Source organism: Melozone crissalis, unplaced genomic scaffold (genome assembly GCF_028551555.1).
Source record: "Melozone crissalis strain CALT ecotype California unplaced genomic scaffold, PUWL_Pcris_2 ptg000016l_1, whole genome shotgun sequence".
NCBI classification, from domain to species: domain Eukaryota; kingdom Metazoa; phylum Chordata; class Aves; order Passeriformes; family Passerellidae; genus Melozone; species Melozone crissalis.
In genome coordinates, this window is record NW_026535794.1 from 35,228,866 (window position 1) to 35,247,628 (window position 18,763).

The window sequence follows — 18,763 nt, forward strand, 5'->3', positions numbered from 1 at the left end:
TACTCAAGCTATAGATTTTCATTGTCATAAAGGTGATAAAATGTATAATCCTAAACAAAAATATCCCTGGCTGCCTTCTGAGAACTCAAACACAACCAGATGTGGTGATAGCTGGCAGCGCTGGCGTGGACTCGGATGGACTGACGTGTCCAGGTTCTCAGATGACATGGATCAGTGTGGCTGCCCTGCAGCCACCACCCAGCTGGCAGGGGAAGGGGCTGTCTGCCTGTCTGCCTGCCCACCTACCTGCCTGTCCACTGCACTTGGTCTGCAAGCACTAGCCCTGCAGAAAAAAAAATTTAAATAAGCAGCAAAAGGTATGACTTCCTTACTTAGCTTTACTTGTTTTGATAAGAAATTTCTGAATTGCTTTTTGATCGCTGAATAGTTGTTTATAAACCAGGGAGAAATAAGAGACAGACAAAATGAGACCAAATAAAAAGAAATAAGCCAGCCAATCAAATTTGGAATCACTGTCCTGCCAGGTGAAGACAAGAGTTACTTCAGACTTTCTCTTTGAAGGCGCATTGCTTTGCTGTACTGGCCAATGAAGGAGTGAATTTTTTAGCTGCTGAGTGAGTGGGGATACCTTGTGTAGAAAAGATAAGCTGTGACTCAGAGGAGAAAGTTGTGAGAAAGTTCTCTGTCAAAAAAAAAAGGCTCCTTATTGAGTGCATCTTGGTCAGAGCTTTGGGGAACCACAACTGCTGAGCTAAGAGGATGTCAGAGAAGAGAAATAACTTATTAAATTGTAGAGCAAAGTACATCCCTACATATACCCCTGTGTTTGTACCTACAACCCTATGCATGTGATCTGTTTATCTGAATAATTCTGTCTTTGACACATTACATGAGAAGAATTATGCATTCACTGATTTTTTAGATGGGTTATATAATTGGATATATAATGGATATTTGTTTGCATGATACTGACTTCCCAAAGTAGCCACCTAGTTAAAACTAAGATACATATCTACAATTTTTCTATTTTCTGTTCCTAGATTTAAGTTACTGCCTCTAGTAAGGCACACGAAGATTGACTCTTTTTGCATCCTGGAGACTTGCAATTCCATTGGCAGGAAAGAGCTAAAAGGAGCAGTACTGTTGCCTGTTTGTAAGAAGGTCCGTGCTTGGACTGTGGTTCTGGCTCTGCCACTAAGGGTTTCTCTGATATTGAGGCAACCTCCAGGTTTTAGTTCAGTGATGTGTAGAGTGGGTGTACCACCACATCCAGTGACACTGCCTCCAGCTTCAAGGCAGCGTGAGGTGTGGCAGCATGGACCTATGCAGAGACACCTGGCAGCTTCCACAATTGGGTCTGATGTTTACAAAATGCTTTAGAATTCCTGAAAAGCATAAAGGCTTGTTGTTCACTCACAGCAGATTGTGTCACCAGTTCCCAGGCCAGTTGCCTCATAGACCTGAATTAACCAACCCAGCACTTGGATATATAAAATATTTTAAGTAGTGTGAAATTGTGCCTGCTATCAGAGAACACTGATGCAGCTTCCAGCAGAGCCAGACTCCATGAGTGCTGGCAGGTTCCCTTCTGCCTGCTCCTATCTGAAGATGGCCACCGGCTAGGTGGTGGCAATCCTCTCCTAAACTAGGGTTTTGCTGGATGGGTCTTTATTTTCCTTTGTGTCTGCCTGATGTTTGAGTGAGCAATATGATTACATGTGAGTTTATTGAAAACCCAGGCTGCTGCTGTACTAAATAAAACCAATGAAGGCTCAGAATTATATGGAACAGCTTTGTATTTAAATGTAATAGTTTAATTTCACATTATGCTGCTACACATACCAGATTTTCTGCAATACGGCAGCAAATGCTTGTTTCTCTTCTTTTTCTGCTGTTGGCAATGCAATACCTGTAAGCTTCTGGTTTTGTCTTTTGGGTAGTTGCTTATATTTATGATGGCAAGGAGTAAAACATATTGAAACAGTCATGGTTACAATATTTATAGATTCTGAATGCATATTAAATTAGAAGCAAAGGAGAAGCAGAATTACATTTGTTTTGTAACACTGTACAGTTAAAGGCCAGAACCACTCCTGCCAAAGCATCTGCAAATGCTTTAGCTCCTAGCTGAGAGTCAGAGCTACATTGCTAAACATGGGTGGATGGTGTAGCACAGCACAAGTGTCACCCATTGAATGAGGAACCCCTCAGAGAATCTGGCGAGAGTAATTAATGAATCCATTTGGAAAAGTCAGTGCCCTTCAATTAGCCTGAATGTAGCAAAGCAGATGGGATCCCATCCTCCAGGGAGAAAATTGAGAAAGATCCTAAGAAATACTGCTTTGGACTGATTTATCTGGGTAATTATAAGCCTCATTTGCACGAAACTGTTCAATATGGCTGCAGTGAGAAAATTAAGAATTTATAAAATGTTGATAGGTGGTCTAAACTATCAGTGGTAGTGGAATCATCTGTCAAGCAGGATCTTGGTTCAGAAAATTAAACTAATAATCAGCCAAGAGAAGTAAAGACAAGCTTGAATATGAAACTGAGGGGTGGAAGAGATGAATTTATAGAGAACCTTTTTTTTTAGAGGCTCCTTTGAGCTTATGTTCAGTGGAAACATTCACTGCCATCCTGATTAGATATGGTGTCCTGCCTTGAAATATCCTGCAAGAGTTCAGAAGGCAGAAGAACAAATCTAAAAAATTCAAAATGCTGATTTTCCTTAAATATCTGGTGGTGCAGGAGCAAAATGAGAAGAGCAATGAAAGAGCATTTGAGATCATGTGTGTCCTAGCCTTATCTCAAGGTGACCCTTCTGTCCTTGTCAGCAGTCTCATTTTTAAGCCAAAGCATTGCAGGACTTACCTGTATCAATGGGAAGCCATATGTGCCTTTTCTGAAGACACATAAAAACTGGAAGCCAGTACATCTATATTGCAACTGTGTTTATGTATGACAAAAAAAGAAGTGAGAGAAAAATAAACACTGTTTATGACAGCATTGGAATTGCATAGAAATGATGGTCTGCAGGTTCTAGGGCTGGAGGATTTTTTTTTGCTACAGGGAAATCACACTCCAGCACCCACATAACTTGTGTTTTTGGAAACACTTCAGCTCAGATAGCTCTAAGAAGCATTTTGCACAACAGTTTCTGAATTTGGAGCTTCAACAGTCAGAAGTCTGAGACTTTTTAACGAGTGGCAAAGAAAACTCATAGTCCTAGATAGGCAGAATGAAGAAGTGGCCTCACCACTCTTCCAGCCCTCCTAGCTCAGGGCATTTCTCTGCCATTCCAAAGCCAGCCTTTTTCCCCCCACATTTTCTTCCTCCTCCACAAATATCCCTTTCTCAAAGATGACAAGTGTTGGTGGGTACCTGGGCAGCACACTCCTTGCCCTCTCCTACCCCTTGCAGCAGCTCTGTGCTGTATTGTGGTTTGAACACTCTCCCCATTTAATTAAAAATTCAAAGTGTATTCAAGTGTTGTAATGAAGTGAAGAGTTCAGTTCTGTGCAGAATGTCAGACATAACCAATACTTTTAGGGCATGGAACTGATGGCATCAAAGCTGTGAGACTTTGACTGTAAGCCTGCTTTGGACATTCACTGGTGTGCACAATGTGTGCTGTTAGATTTTTTATTTTTTTCCCTTCTTACCTCAGAAGGCCTGAGAAATGCAGGGATGAGCACACCAGCCGGAGAGGTGGGGGCAGGATGTTCCCACTCGGAGTCATCCCCTCAGCCCGACAGCAGGCGGTCTAAGCCTGGCACAGTTTGGCCTGTGACTGCACCTTCTCACCCTCTGCTGATAAATAAGCAGGCTAATTGAATTAATAAACAGATAGCTCTTTTCCCTGCCAGCTGGAGCACCATCAAAATGTGTGATAAATTATCTGTCAATGCTTTAACTGCAGAGAAAAAATGAAAAAAAAATAGCTGCCTCAACATTTCCTCTCCAATTCTTCTCCCACTTTTCCCCTTCCCCTATCCACCCAAGCACCTGATTTGGTTTGTCTCAATCCTCCTTGCCCCTGGTCTTTTGTTCTTTGGCAGAACTCCAAGGAGAAGTAGCAGTGAGAGGCTCACTTATTTGGCCAGGCCGCTAATGGGTTATTAAGACTGTAGGCAGGGCAGACGCTCCTGTGGCTCACTGGGAAAGAGGAACAGAGGCACAGTTTTGCGGCAAGACTGCCTGTGTCTCAGCTGCCAGCACACAGCCATCTCCCAGTTGTGACCTTTGGCTCAGCCAGAAGCTGCACATGAGGGACAACAAGGGCTGCAATCAAGCAGGAAGGGCTGTTGTTTAATATCTTCATCCCTGTCACAGACAGAGGGGTCAAGTGCACTTTCAGGTTTGCAGATGGCACCAGGCTGAGTGGCACAGTTGAAGCCCCTGAGGGATGGGATGCCACTCAGAGGGACTCTGGGCTCACTCGAGAAGTGGGCCCATGGGAGCCTCATGAGGTTCAACAAGGCCAAGTAAAGGCCATGTAACTGGGTTGGGGCAACTTTCAGTATCAACACAGGCTGGGGGTGAGGGGATTGAGAGCAGCTCTGCCAGGAAGGACTTGGGGATATTGGTGAAAGAAGAACTGGACATGACCCGGCAATGTAAACTTGCCACAACTGTATGCTGGGCTGCATCCAAAGCAGTGTGGCCAGCAGGTCAAGAGACAGGATTCTGTCCCTCTGCTCTGCTCTCATGAGACCCCACCTGGAGCACTGCATGCACCTCTGAGTTCCTCAGCACAAGGAAAGACATGGGCCTGTTGGAGTCAGTCCAGACAAAGGCCAAAAAGATGATGAGGGCGCTGGAGCACCTGTCCTATCAAGACAGGCTGAGAGAGATGCAGCTGTCCAGCCTGGAGAAAAGAAGGATCTGGGCAGACTTTATTGTGGCCTTCCTGTACTTAAAGGAGGCCTACAAAAAAGATCAGGTCAAACTTCATAGCAGAGCCTGTTGTGACAGGATAACTAATAACTAAAAAAGAGTAGATTTAGACCAGATAGCAGGAAGAAGATTTGAAGAAGATTCTTTATGATGAAAATGGTGAAACACACAGAGAAAAGGTAGATGCCCCTGCTTATTGCAGGGGGCTGAGCTAGACAAATTTTGAAGGTCCTTTCCAACACACACAGTTCTGCAGTTCTATGATTCTATGAGACAAGGCATCAGGAAGCCTTACATTGACTTGCTGGTGTGCCAGACAAAAGGGGGAACATCATCATAATCTTTGATGTCACAGACGTGGGTAATACCTGAGACTTTTTTGTTTCAAAAGAGGAAAATGGTGAGACAGAAGGGGTCAGGGATTTTCATCATACAGTCAGAATGTCCCTGCCATCACCTCAAAGTGGTGTTCCCTTTTGGAAATATATGTGTTCCTCAATACTCCTAAGTAATAGGAGATGAAAAAGATTCCACTGCTCCAGATGTTTAAGTAGGATGTAAATAACTGAACTTCCTGTGCATTACCTTGATTTCCAACATGCTCGGGTAAGTGCTTGTGTGCCTTTGCTTGGTCTGGTTTCCCATTACCACATCTCCTCTGTAAGTTTCCCAGTAAGCAAGCTGGAAAAGCTTCCCAGTCCAGCAAAGTCTTGCTGCTTTTTCTAAAACAGCAAGAAATGGGAGGTACTGCAGAGTCTGAGATGAGAATGAGATCACAGTGTTATGTTCTTGTTCAGAACATGACATTTTTTTTCTGGTGCATATGTCAAATGAATCAGACAATGGTGGTGTCAGGAAGATGTATAATGCTGTCTGCAAGGCAGGGAGAGGAGACAGGAAGATGTGTTAAACAAGACGGTATTTATGCCTTTCTCTCTCATTCCATAGAAGTACACAAGAAATATTTTACAAAGGAAGATAGGGTAATAGCAGGAGCAACTGGATCCCTCTTGTGCTTTTCAGAAGACTAATTTGTGTTGTGAAGGACAGTGAGCCCAGATAGATAACTGGTGTGCAGAAATTGTCTCCTCCCAGGATGCTGGCAGCTGCTTTGGTAGGTGAGGAAATGTCTGGTACTGGCATTGCCCCATTCCCAGGCTGGTGCTCACCCAGGAGGTTCTACCTTCCTCAGGGTGCAGGTTGCTGCATGGACCCTCCTCCTATCTGTCCCCAGACAGGCATCCTGTTTCAGGAACTTGGCCTTAAATGGTGATTTATGCTCTCTTTCCACTGTCAGGAGGAACAGGGAAGAGTCCACAATGAACTGATGGCAGGATATGCTGTACCTGTCACTTGGTGCTGGAAAGGAAATCCTGCTTGTGTGACACCCTCTGCAACTGTGGGTCTAGCCAGGCCCCTGACCTGTGCAAATTTGTTCTGTATCCTGTGGTACATGCCAAGAGAAAGCCAAATCCAGCTGTCCAGAAATGACAGGTTGAGTCAATGGCTTACCAAGCAGGCAGCATCCTTCCCTTTGCTGGGGAAGGTGGTTATGTTGGTTTGCTCTGCCACATTGCTCTGAAAAGCAGCACTGCCACAGAGTAAATATGCCATGTGCAAGAGAGTGAGCTGCTTAGTAATATATTGCATTTTACTAAGCCATTGCTTGTCAACTGAACTATGGTGAGTGTGTGAGGATGCATTCCTAGCACTTTCAAATACAAAGTAAAACCCATTAGTATAAATCACCAACTCCAATAAAAAAAAGAATCGTTGAAGGCTTCATTCTTTTTCTCTTTTGTTTTACACTGTAACTATCCCAAAGTGTATTAAAAAAGCTTGTGGCACTGATAGAGTAGGCAACTGGTATCTGGTAGAGGTTTGAGATGTTGCTGTTCCTGGAGCCTCAATTGGCTTTGAAATTCAATGCTTCTGACCCAAGACACCACAGTTTGAAAGCAGCTGTTACATGCGAAGTGGTGAAAAACAAGGCAGCAACTTGAGCTGTGTATGAACAAAGGGGGATGGCATTGCAGGTGGAGAACAAAAGGGGCAAGATGGAGGGCAGCAGCTTAAGGGATGGACTCAGGGGGACAACATGGAAAAACCTGGAAGGGCATAAGAGACCTTACATGGGGATGGAATAGGACTTATCAATACCGATGTGTTCTATGCTGAATATTCATGATATCCATTCATATAACTCTCAGTATAAATTATATTCATTTTATAACAGTGAATATTGACACTAAACTAACCTGTTCACACTTTTTATGGTTTGTGTCTACCTACTACATGCTGTACAGGGGTGCACATATTTAAAAAGCCACTAGACATTCTTTTTTCACAGCTAGATAATTGAAAGCTGTCTGTGAATTAAAATACTATTTTCATTCTTTTGGGTTAGATGAAGAAATAAAGCTTTAAAAAAATGTTAAATAGCCAAATAGCCCACAAGTACCCTCTCATTCTATATGTCCTTGTACTGTACTTTATATTCTAGTCGTTTCTTCAGGGAAAAAAAATCCATGAATGCTTTAAAAATGTTTAAGGAATCACTTACCTTTAGAAATGAAGAAGAAAAAAAAAACTTCACCTGAAACTGCGCGGTAATGAGACAATGTCTAATTACCTGCAGTGAATTCTCCAGTCAGGCCAAGGGGCTAATGAACATCAATACTCTTTCACAGAGAGCCCTGGGATCTCTAATGGCTGTAAGTGGTCAGGGCTTCAGTTTTACATTTCAGAGTCTCGTTGGTATTATCTTGAAACAAAATCTACAGACCAGATCGTGTCCTCTGTGCTCTGTGTGTGTGTGTGTGTGTGTGTACGCCCTTGAGCACTGCACATCTGGGACGAAATCAAAGGACTTTTAAGTGCACATGTATCCGATTTCTGGCTTGCCAGTAGCCCTTTAAATGTGCTGGGTTTAATCCAGGAAAAACGAGTATGCAAAAATCACACCAGCGAAAGGAAAAAATAAAACCCCAAGTTTTATGTACTTGGATGGCATTTTTTTTGAATGTGAATGACTTAATCATAATCAGCCTTAGTGAGAGGTGGGTGATGAAAGTTCAGAAATCTTCTGACAGGAAAGACTTTGAACCTGCCCTTCTTGTGTTCTTGGTGTGTGTTTTATGCTTGTGAGAGGGAGAAGGAAAGTAAGCAATTTGCATTGTCGTCAAAAAGCTGAAGCATACATTAAGGGGTCTCAAGGCTTCAGAGCAGTATTCTGAAGGGAGAAATTTTTGCAGTGCTAATCCCATCTGATCTGCTCTCTGAGTACAAATTAAAATACACAAACCTAGTGTTCCTTACAGTGCTAGAGAGCCCTGATTTGAGGATTTGCTCTATATCTGGCTTGTATAGGAAATTCCTCAACTTCCTCTGAAATAAATTCCCACTTTTCTCATTAAACACAATCATAAATGTTCGTTGTGTTCTCAGGCAAGACATATATATGTATATATACACATATAGCAATACAAGCCTGTACAAACACTTTTCACTTGCATTGTCCTGGAACCTGGAAACATGATATTAGAAACTTAGAGCGTTTTCTTGCTGGAGTGAGGAAGACTTGAGCTGCAACCCCTTTGCCAGATACTTTGCTAAAAGCACTTTATGTCCAATGTGAAGAAAGGACCTATGGTGCCTTACCTTGGGAACGAGCTTTAAAATGGATATAAGAGAATTAGATCATGAAGATGAGTACAAACTCAGGTTCCCTTAACCCCAAGTTTTCATAGTGTCTTACAGTGTGTGATTAACATGGAGTGATTTTATTGCCACCTCTTTTTTCTGTGTTTTCCGTAGGTGACAGTGTAGCATGCATGGGAATAGCCCCATAGATTAACCTGGAGGACTAAGTTAGAAAAAGACTATTTGGAGAACAAGAATGGTGATTTGATATGTGCCTGCCTACTCATAGCTTGCAACTCAGCCCCACTTTCTCTTGGTGGAATGGGGCATTGATTCAGAAGGATAGAGGTGAGAAAATGCATTAATTGAGAAAACGACAGTTTAATAGGTAAAGCAAAAGCCACACAGAAGCAAAGCAAAACAAGGAACTAATTAAAAGCCATCTCCAGGAGAGCAGGGTCCCATCAACCATAAAGGTCACTTGGGAAGACAAATGTCATCACTCCGAGCATCCCTCTCTTCCCTCTACCTCCCCTCACTTTATATCCTGAGCAGGACATAGATGGTATGGAACATCCCTTTGGTCAGTTGGGACCAGCTGCCCTGGCTGTGTCCCCTCCCAGCTTCCTGTGCACCCCCATCCTGCTGGCTGGTGGGGCAGGACAAGAAGCAGAAAAGGCCTTGACCCTGTGCAAGCCCTGCTCAGAAATAACAAAAATGTTGCAGTGTGTTATCAACTCTGTGTTCAGCACAAATCCAACACACAGTCCCATAGTCACTGCTATGAAGACAATTAGGTCTGCCCCAGACAAAACCAGCAAGCAGGTAATTAATCCCCAAGTGTCAGGAATTTTGCTGTCAGAAACTGGCTTCTCCAGGGGTAGGTAGCAGCTAAGTAGCTGCTTTTCTTTTGGACTCTGGCACACAGTGGGGAAATCAGTCAGAAGTTGGTTGTATTTTTTGGATCCTTCCATTGGTATTGTGTGTTGAAATTATATGACACCATTTGCCAGTAATAAATCACTTTGCTGTCTTTTGTGTGATTACATAATTAAATATCCCTTGTCATGGATACACATGGAGGGATTGACTTAGACTTGGTGGGAATTAGGGGTTTGATTTTTTGAACTTTACATTTCCTGACTCCTGTGCAAATCAAATCCAGTTGTTTAATACTGATTTGAGAAATGATTCATGCAAGAAATAGTATATGATGAGAAATATACACCATGCTTTCAGTGTATTTTCTGCCTTGATTATAATTGACTTGTTCATTAAAAATGCATGTAGAATAGGAACAAAGAATTTAGTCTTTTTCTAATCCTCAAAAAGGTGGTACTTTGCACAAGGATACAGGTACTTACCTCTTTTGCAAGGTGTTCTGAGATGAGCAGAAGGAAATTGCTGGGTGGAGCTGGGATGTAAACTCACTTATGTTTTCTGCTGTCCTTGGAGCTGTGGCTGTTCTGAATGAAACGCCATCACCAGAAGATGGCAGTTCCAACAGAATACCCTTGGGCCACCCTGGCTTCGACCTGCATTGGATCACTTAAAACTGGCAGTCATGCAGAGAGTCGTCCGTCACGGGGCGGATGTCAGCGCGGCTTCTCACAGCTCCCCCGTGCCCCCACTCAGGGACACTGGAGCGGCTCTCGCAGCTGACCCGTCCTTGAGCAGCGTGGTGTCTATTAGTTTGATTGCTTCTTTGATTGTTTGCAGTTATTTCTTGCTGCTTTCTGCTGAGGTTTAATTCAGTTTGCATTTGGAAATACAGGGGAGAAAATTTGTTGTTTTTATTAGAGGCTAAGCTGCACTGAAGGCTGGATGACGATCCATTGTTCACGTTGTTACAAAATCTGACTAAGTGGGGAAGCAAGCACAAAAGGAGGGGAAAGTATAATTCAGATTTGCCAAACAGCCTGAGAATAATTCGAAGATTAGCAATTTGGCACTGTTTACTGGCAAGTTGTGAATTAAATGTATCCCACTTTTCTCTTTACATTAGTGTAATGTGTCACTTCAGTTCTGGATTTCATGTCCTTCTCACACATCTTACTCCTCCTTCTGTCAATAGGCAGGACTGTATTTTACTGCACAAGAAATGTAGGAGAAAGCATTTAATGTGGCATCAGAGACTTTCTAATTGCCAGTCTCTGAAATGTGCTCATAATATCTGCAGTTTGCTTATTGAGTGGAGATGAATCGCTTCCAATTCACTTTTATGAATGCAAGAGGAACATTTGTGAAGAGTGGTTTCTGTTATTTACACTGTGAAATGCTTGTCATCAGCCAAGTGTAAAAGACCTGGGTGACATTTATGCTAAATTCTCTTGTTGCAGTCATAGTTAAAGGAAAGGATAAAATTCCATGTGATGCTCTGAAATGCACTGGGTGTATGTTCACAGCTTTAGCTGTCCCTGGCTTAACTCTGTATATCCATTTTGGGTATGATGCTTAGAGTTAAAAAGAAAGCTTGACTATTGCAGATGAGAAAACAGTATTAGTGACACTGAAGTCAATGGTATGTTTGCCATGAAGTTTGGCTAATCACAATCATCACTCTGAGGTTGCTACTGATCTGCAGATGTGTGGTGATGCTTGATGTCTGTAATCTTTTCTGATTTCCCAGCCCTCTCTAGACTTTTCTGTCCCCTGTGGGGAACTTATTAAACCCTTGTATTACAGGGACTAGAATCACAGCCACTAGTGCAAGAAAATACCTTTGAGATCATATTTCATGTGCCTTCCGGGGTCTGATATAATCTCCTGATAAGAATATACCAGACATTAACTAGATACTGCAGCTGGTCTTGTCTCTTTCTAATTTAGTGGGATTTGGGCATGCAGACTAGAGGGAAGAGAGCTTTTTTTCCAAGTGCAGAAATGCATACTTATTTGGAACAATTAAATCCTATTCAAAACCAGCATTCCATATCTGTCCCAACCTAAAATTCAGCTGGGTGTTATAATAACTCATTGTTTGATGCAAGGACAGAGCACCTGTAAAATTTAAGATTGTCATCATTTCTCAATTGAGAGATGAATGGAAAAAGTTGTATTTTATAGTCATATACAGATTGTGGCATAAAACATGTATAGCCTGTTTTAAATATAATGTTATATTAATATTATAAATATTGATTAAATATTATAAGTATTAATATACACACGAAACCTAAAAAATTTTTCGCAGTTTTAAATGTGGGAAAAGCAACCTCCAAATTTACAGGTTGGTTTTGGCTTTTTTTCTTTTAACAAACTGAAAAAAATGCTGTCTGTTTTTTGCTAACAATTTTTGAGAAAGAAAGGGCAAAAACAAGCCAACTTTGAAATACATGTCACAATTGAGGAAAATTAGAAAGCAGCAAGATCCAGAATAGCAGAAGTTTTAGGGAAAGTGATAGTGTTTTTCATTCAGGATCTCAAATGATTGAAGCCTATTTTTGGCAGATTTGGGGTTTGCCCAAAGATGTTCAGTGTATAAGTTGGATCTATGCTGATAGAAGGAAGCATCAAGCAATGAACTGCACCATGATGTCAGTCTTTAGGTGGCAGAAGCACTGTGAAAACTCTCTTGTTTCCAAAAAAACCCCAATACTCCAGGTACAAGGATAACTTCTCTGAGGTTTTACCTTCATATGGCATTCAGTGGGGTAGCTTCAGAGTAAATATATCAGTAAGGGCCATTGCCACAAGGAGCAGTTCTGTGTTCTGTACAGGGAACACAGCACTGATACCTGTGAAGCATCAATACCCACTGTTTCCCTTTCTTCCTCAGAAGATGACAGTATATGTACTTCTGACTTCCTGTAGGATCAAAAGGGAATTATATTTATTCCCTTGATCAGAGGAAAAGCAGGCTGTTCTCTATGAAAGGTTTCTCTTGCTGTGTCACTCACAGTCACTTATTGAAATGTTATGACTGAGTGGAAATCAGCTATAACTGATGTTGGCCACTATGTTACTTTGATAAAATAATAAAAATAATCAGTAAGGGCCAAAAGTCATGAAAGTTGAGGACCTCCATTTCCTCTTGGCTTGGTGGGGATTTTTTTAAAATTGCCTTATAAAGGGGAGAAAAAATGGGATTGTGCCCTAAAAATCTCTGGTATGAGGTTAGGAGATATTTCATGTTTAGGTGAAAGCAGGTCTGAGTAGCAAGTCCTCTGTTTCAGTCCCAGTTTGCAAACTGCCAGGTCCCTGCGGGCTCTGGTGGAGTCAGTCACACAGTTCCTGAAAAAACTGAATGGCTGCAGAATTGGATCTTGGGTTACTGTTTCATTCTAGAGGGGATTTGGTGGTGTCGTCAGTCCAGTAAGCTCAATTTTTATGCCATCACATTTTATTTGACACTAAGCTAAAACAGCTGCTTGCAATTAGCACACATGAAAGAAACAATAACAAAACTGCAGCCTGCCCTTCAAGCACTACACATACTCAGTGCAAAGGGTTTACCAAGTTCTGGTGATTTTCCCTCCCTCTGCTCTAACTGAAACATCAAAAACAATTGATCTCACTGAAGACCAAATGAAAAAAAAAAGTTTATCATTCCCTGAATGTTTCTGATTGGCAGCAGCGACTGGTTATTGGAAAATTTAGGCTGCTCCAGATGTGGGCAGGAACAGGACTCTCGCTGCTGCGGAGCTGATCTAAGCATGAAGTTAAAGGGAGGCAATGGCTGTTGCTGCCCTGGGACAGGATGATGTAGAGAGCTGGTTTCTTACCAGGACTGGGATCCAGGGCAGCTGGCCCACCCTCCCATTGGGAACAGTGAACAAGGAGCTTGTAAAATACACAGACCAAATGGAAATGACCCCTACTGACTGAAACCAGCTGCATGTCAGACGTCTCACTGTCTCTCTTGATTTGCTATCTCAAATAAATTGATGTGGTAGAAGGGCTACAGAAAGAAAACAAAATAATTTATTCTCCTTGAAGTTGCACCACACTAGCAAGCTTTAGTTTTTACAGCTGAAAAAAAAATGTTTATTCACAGATTAGGTTTTTCCCTCTTTTATTTTTTTCCGCTTGGAAAGTCAGCAGTTAAGAAGACGTACTGTAGCTCAGTTTCAGAAGACTTTGACAAATAGACATGGTAGATTTTGTAAGGTATTTTTCACATAAAACTTCTGGCTAATAAGAGCTTGGTTGTTTTGCATTTAAATTCAGAAAACAAATTTATAGCAGCTTTTGTTGGTGCTTTGGCTTAGACGTGCATGGTGGCTCAGCTCCATGAAAAACATCTTAGTGAGTTGTAAAGAAACATGATACAGAGAAAGATTGGACTTATTTATGCATTTTCCCCATATTTTTCCTGATACACTCCTGGGTATCACCAGTTATTCTGAGCATTGTGAGGAGCTGCTTGAAGTAACCATGGCAGCACTTGAATTAAGGAACAGTTAAGGACAACAGCTCCTCCAGTCCTCCATTTGATGCCCAGGATGGGTTACTGCTATTGTCATTAGATTGCCCTCTATTCTGACTTCAGAGGTAGAAAAGGAGGTACTTAACCTCACTGTCACATTTGATCTCTAATTTTGAGAAGATCATCAGGATGGGACACATGCCATGAAGTTATGGTTTGACAGACTTTTTTAAGGGAACTTCTTAAAAGACATCAGTCTAGACTTCATTCTTGCAAACTCACATAGTGATGTGTTTTGCAAAAATATCTGGGTTTTTTTGTTTTTTCTTTTAAGTCTTGGACAGCCAACTGATCATTAGTGAAAGAAGACACTAAATTTAGATTGATAGATCTATTAAAGTGTCTTGGTAGAATGATCTTCATGAAGTCTGAAAAAGCATGTGGATACAAAAACTTAAGGATGACACTTTGAAGTGAATGTTACTTCTTTTGCCTTCCACAGCCTTCTGGTTTTCCTCTATTTTTCTTTCTTTTTTCCTTAAGAATTTGTTTCTTTCTCACTAACAGTTGTACAAACACAATACAGTAACAGCTTTGAACATAGAAGCCTTTACCTGTGGCTTTGCAGTGTTGAAACAGCCAGATGTTATTTCAATACAAAATAGACTGCAATCCCCATCTGTAGGTTCTGAGAGTCCTGGCAGTCACTCTTTTTGTTTTAAAAACAGAACCAAAATGCAGTTCAGCCTGGGCATTGTTTCTGCTGGCATTTTTTGTCACATTGGCTTATTGGACTTTTGAAATCATCTGTGACCCACAGATAGATATTGCTATGGGGAAAGACTCACCTCTCTGCCTCCTACCATTCACTTCTCTGCTTCCTACCATTGCATTTTGTTACTGACTGTCCTATGGTGAAATCTCCTACAGATGAGTTCTCTACTATTCATTCTATCCTCTGGCTGGATATGACGTAGTTTTTGAGCTACTCAAATTGTGCTGGTTTGGCATCAAGTGATACTGTGCACCTCTTCCCTTTCTTTTTTATCTTAACATTTTCTGCTAATTACTTGCATTAGTGAGAGTAAATCAACTTACTTCTTTGAAAATATAGTGTTAAAGAGGTCTTGGGTGGCTGCCTGTAGATAATGTTCTATGTTGAGCAAGAAGCAGAACCATGGATGTGAAGAGGTTTCTATGGGTTTGGAAGAAACTCTTCTCCTAGCTGGCATCTGTGAGGCTCTGCCTTTGGCACACACTTGTAGGAGGCCAGTGATTTCAGTGGTCCAAGGGTCAGATGACACCAGCAAGGTGTTGGTATGCCAGTACACGGCTTTGGGATGACGCTGCAATTGTGCTGAAAGGGAACTTTTTTACTCTGTATTTCTGCAATCCTTTGTACACAAAGGCCCTACGCTGCAGTCCAAAATGTTTCAAGCTTTCCCACTGGCTTTTAGTTGTGTTCAGGTAAAAGTGAACAAATCCCATGTGACTAAGGAAAGTTTTGCTCTGGTCAGATTCCAGGGCCCAATCCAGTGACATGGTGTACAAAACAGAGAGAGGTTAGCATGTGATGAAAGGACAACACACACTTGAACTTTTCAGCAAAGAAGGAGGATCAGGTTAAGGCCATCCTCCTCATTATTTTCCCATCTTTATGATGAAAGAACAGATTGGGTACTAATATAACAGAATTTTAAAAACATGAAAATGTAATATATTTTCCAATGAGTCTTTTAATAATGTCTCAAGTAAAAACAAGATGGGCATTATGTTGCATCTTTATTTTAATCCGACTTCCATTTTTAAAAGTTGTGAGAATACAAGCTTGTTGAAGGTAACTCTCCTGAGCTGGCCAGAGAGAGTTATTTTTCCTCAGAAGCACAGTAGGAAATGTATAACTGTTAAATTTCAATTCAGACATTTTAATCTTTTAGTATTTGCAGTGGAAAACTAGATAAGACCCCAAGAATATGTTCTTTTTCAAACTGAAGTAAGATGCCTTTTAGCAAGGGAACAACAAGAGGAAAACTAAATAAATCTCTAAACACAAGACAGGGCACCATTTCTGCAACAGCATTTCTGATTGGTCGGATCACCATGTACGAAAGTTGAATTTTCTGCCTTGTTCTGTTCCAGAGATTGAAGGCAGCACTGACTCATCATCCTGCCGCCATGTCGAACGGGAATATGAACACCATGGGCCACATGATGGAAATGATGAGCTCGCGACAGGACCAGACACCACACCATCATATGCACTCACATCCTCATCAGCACCAGACACTGCCACCTCATCATTCATACCCACATCAGCACCAGCATCCGGCACACCATCCTCATCCTCAGCCTCATCACCAGCAGAACCATCCCCACCACCACTCCCACTCGCACCTTCACGCACACCCGGCACACCACCAGACCTCGCCGCACCCACCGCTGCACTCGGGCGGACAAGCACAGGTAGACCTTCATGTCCTGCTGCATCTCTGAGTTTTGCTCTTGGATGGAGTTAAAGTCTGATCTCAGTATTGTTTCTTCCTGCATGCACGTCTTGTTAGATACAGGCCTGTCGGGCTGCTAGCAAATGTCTGCTAATGGTGATGGGGATGCTCAAACTTTATTTAGAAAATGGAGTGAAGCAACAACTTGTTTTGCTGCCTAATTTACTCGACATTTGTAATTTCTTACTTTATAAGGAGCTCCAAGGCTTTTCAGTGCTCTGAGCTCTGCAGATTACCACATATCCTTTTATGGATGAGGCTTATTACAGAGATTGGCACATTATATATGTTGCTTAAAATGCTTGAACCTGAACTTCTCAGGCCAAGATTTAACAAGCTGTATGAGTTCTACCTGGAGAAATACATAACAAAGTCTTTATGAAATGAAATGGCACTAGTGTGTGTGACCAGGGGCAGTATTCAAGACTGGAGAAAATAGAGGTAGTTCTAATTAAGGATACACTGGCTTGGAAAAGATTAATTGCTCCAGACCCTGTGAAGAGGACAGATATCTGCACAGTATGAGAGAAAGATTAGCTGTGAGTGCAGCCAATACTTGGGGCTTGTTGTGGTAGGAGAAGGATGAGGATGAAGCCAGTCCAAGGAGAGAGATTTAAACAAAGACAGCAAATTAGACTTGTATTCATGTGACAAGTCAGTGAAGGTCTCCACAGAAGGAGATGGAGGACTCAATTTTTTTGATCACGTATATTGGCTTTAGCAATTTGGATAATTTGTTATCTGAACTGAATGTTTCTTGAACTAATGAGCTAGTGAGCACAAACTTTAGCAGAGTCATTTTTAAGAGGAATTCAGGAATTCTATCAATGTTTTAAAATGATAGGCTTCTGCATCAGGATCACACAAGAAAATAAAGCTCTGGAGGCAGTTACTGTAACATGTCAGGTCTGGAGAGCAATGTTAGGGAAGACAAACAGGCAGTACATGGAATGTGAGGACAAAGAGGAATGCCAGCCATAAGAAGTTCAATCTGTGAAGTATTGTGTTGCTTGCAAATACCTTTCAGACAAGCTCTTAGAAAACATTAAAGAAAATGAGAGTATTTGGCTGGCATCCCAGTGTCCCACAACATTAACTATTTACTAACATCTAGCTTTATTACTGCAGTCTGCAAGCACATGGGATCTCCCTAAAGTATTTGCTAATGTAAAATGAATTGTCAGCTTTAGAGAAACAGTCTAAGTAAGAGCAGCAGACTCCCCTGTGAGAGGATGTCCATAGCTTTCCTCAGTTTACTTCAGTTTTTACTTTGTGAGTTCAATTATTTTCCCATCGGTTAATGAGTTATTTTCCTTGGAGTTGTTTAAAAACTCCAATAAATAGACATCATCTCATATCAGAGAAACAAAAAGCAACCTGATTGCTGTATTGGAGATCACTGAGAGAGTAAGGAGAAAGTTGTGCTTAGCCAATTGAGGACTCCACAGATTAGATGGCAGAAGCCACTCAACTTTCACTGAGGGGTTAAGAGGATAAACATGTTAATGCAGTTGAGGGCATCAGATCCCATGGTATGGACCACTGCTGCAAAACATTCACAGCACCACTTTAAACGGATGATGAGAAAATACTGGGGAAAACAGCTACCATGGGGAAACAAACCTCACAGTTTTAAGGACAAGATCAGTGAGCCAATGGCCTTCCTCTAGACCCACTTGGACAGGGACCTTGACTTTCTTACACAGTTAAGACAGCTTAAAATTCTTGTGCTTTGTATTCCCTGCTAGCTGGCACCACAAAAGACTCTCCAGGCAGACAAGAAGAGATACAGGCACATGGGTAGGTGGACTGATTGGCAACCACACAGCTGTCAGGGTCCCTCTGTGACCAGTACTACATGGTGTCTGGAGCTGGGTCTGTGCAGTCAGATGAGCTTTGCCATGCACAGTATGTCACTGGAGGCAACAGACCCCATGGGACATCAAGGAGATCTTCACCTTGTCCATGGGTGTAAGTGTCACCAAAAGGATCAGACAGAGGGTGATGGAGTAGGAGTCCCAGGGTCAGTGGCTTCCCCAGGCAGCAGAGCTCTTGTTGTGCATCTGTTCCTCTGGTGCAAAGGCAATAGTGACTTCTGAACAGATGCACTGGAGGGGGAAAAAGAAGGGCTTGCTGAGTAATAACCACATAGCTATTACTTTCAAAGCTCATCCCTAGTCCCCATGGTAATGGCCTCTTTGGGGATCAGATTGCTCCAGCAGACGTTAATTTTATGGTGCGATTTTCTAATTATTAACCTCCTTATTCTTCTGAGCCAGATTCTTCCATTCCAAACCACCTGCCAAATGACAGCATGGTCCATGCTGCTGTAAGCTGCATACTCCCATGCCGAGACTATTGTCATTCTGCACTGGGCCCTTCTGTAATGTTA

At 41.9% G+C, this 18,763-nt stretch overlaps 1 protein-coding gene across 2 annotated transcripts in view; it reads left to right on the plus strand.

Moving 5' to 3' along the window:
• Positions 1–18,763, plus strand: part of CREB5 (cAMP responsive element binding protein 5) — a 211,778-nt gene that overhangs the window by 187,560 nt on the left and 5,455 nt on the right. For both annotated transcript variants that reach the window (XM_054274014.1, XM_054274015.1), the window contains one exon: positions 16,007–16,330. In XM_054274014.1, coding sequence (XP_054129989.1) covers positions 16,007–16,330 — 324 coding nt within the window. The remainder of the gene's footprint in view (positions 1–16,006; positions 16,331–18,763) is intronic.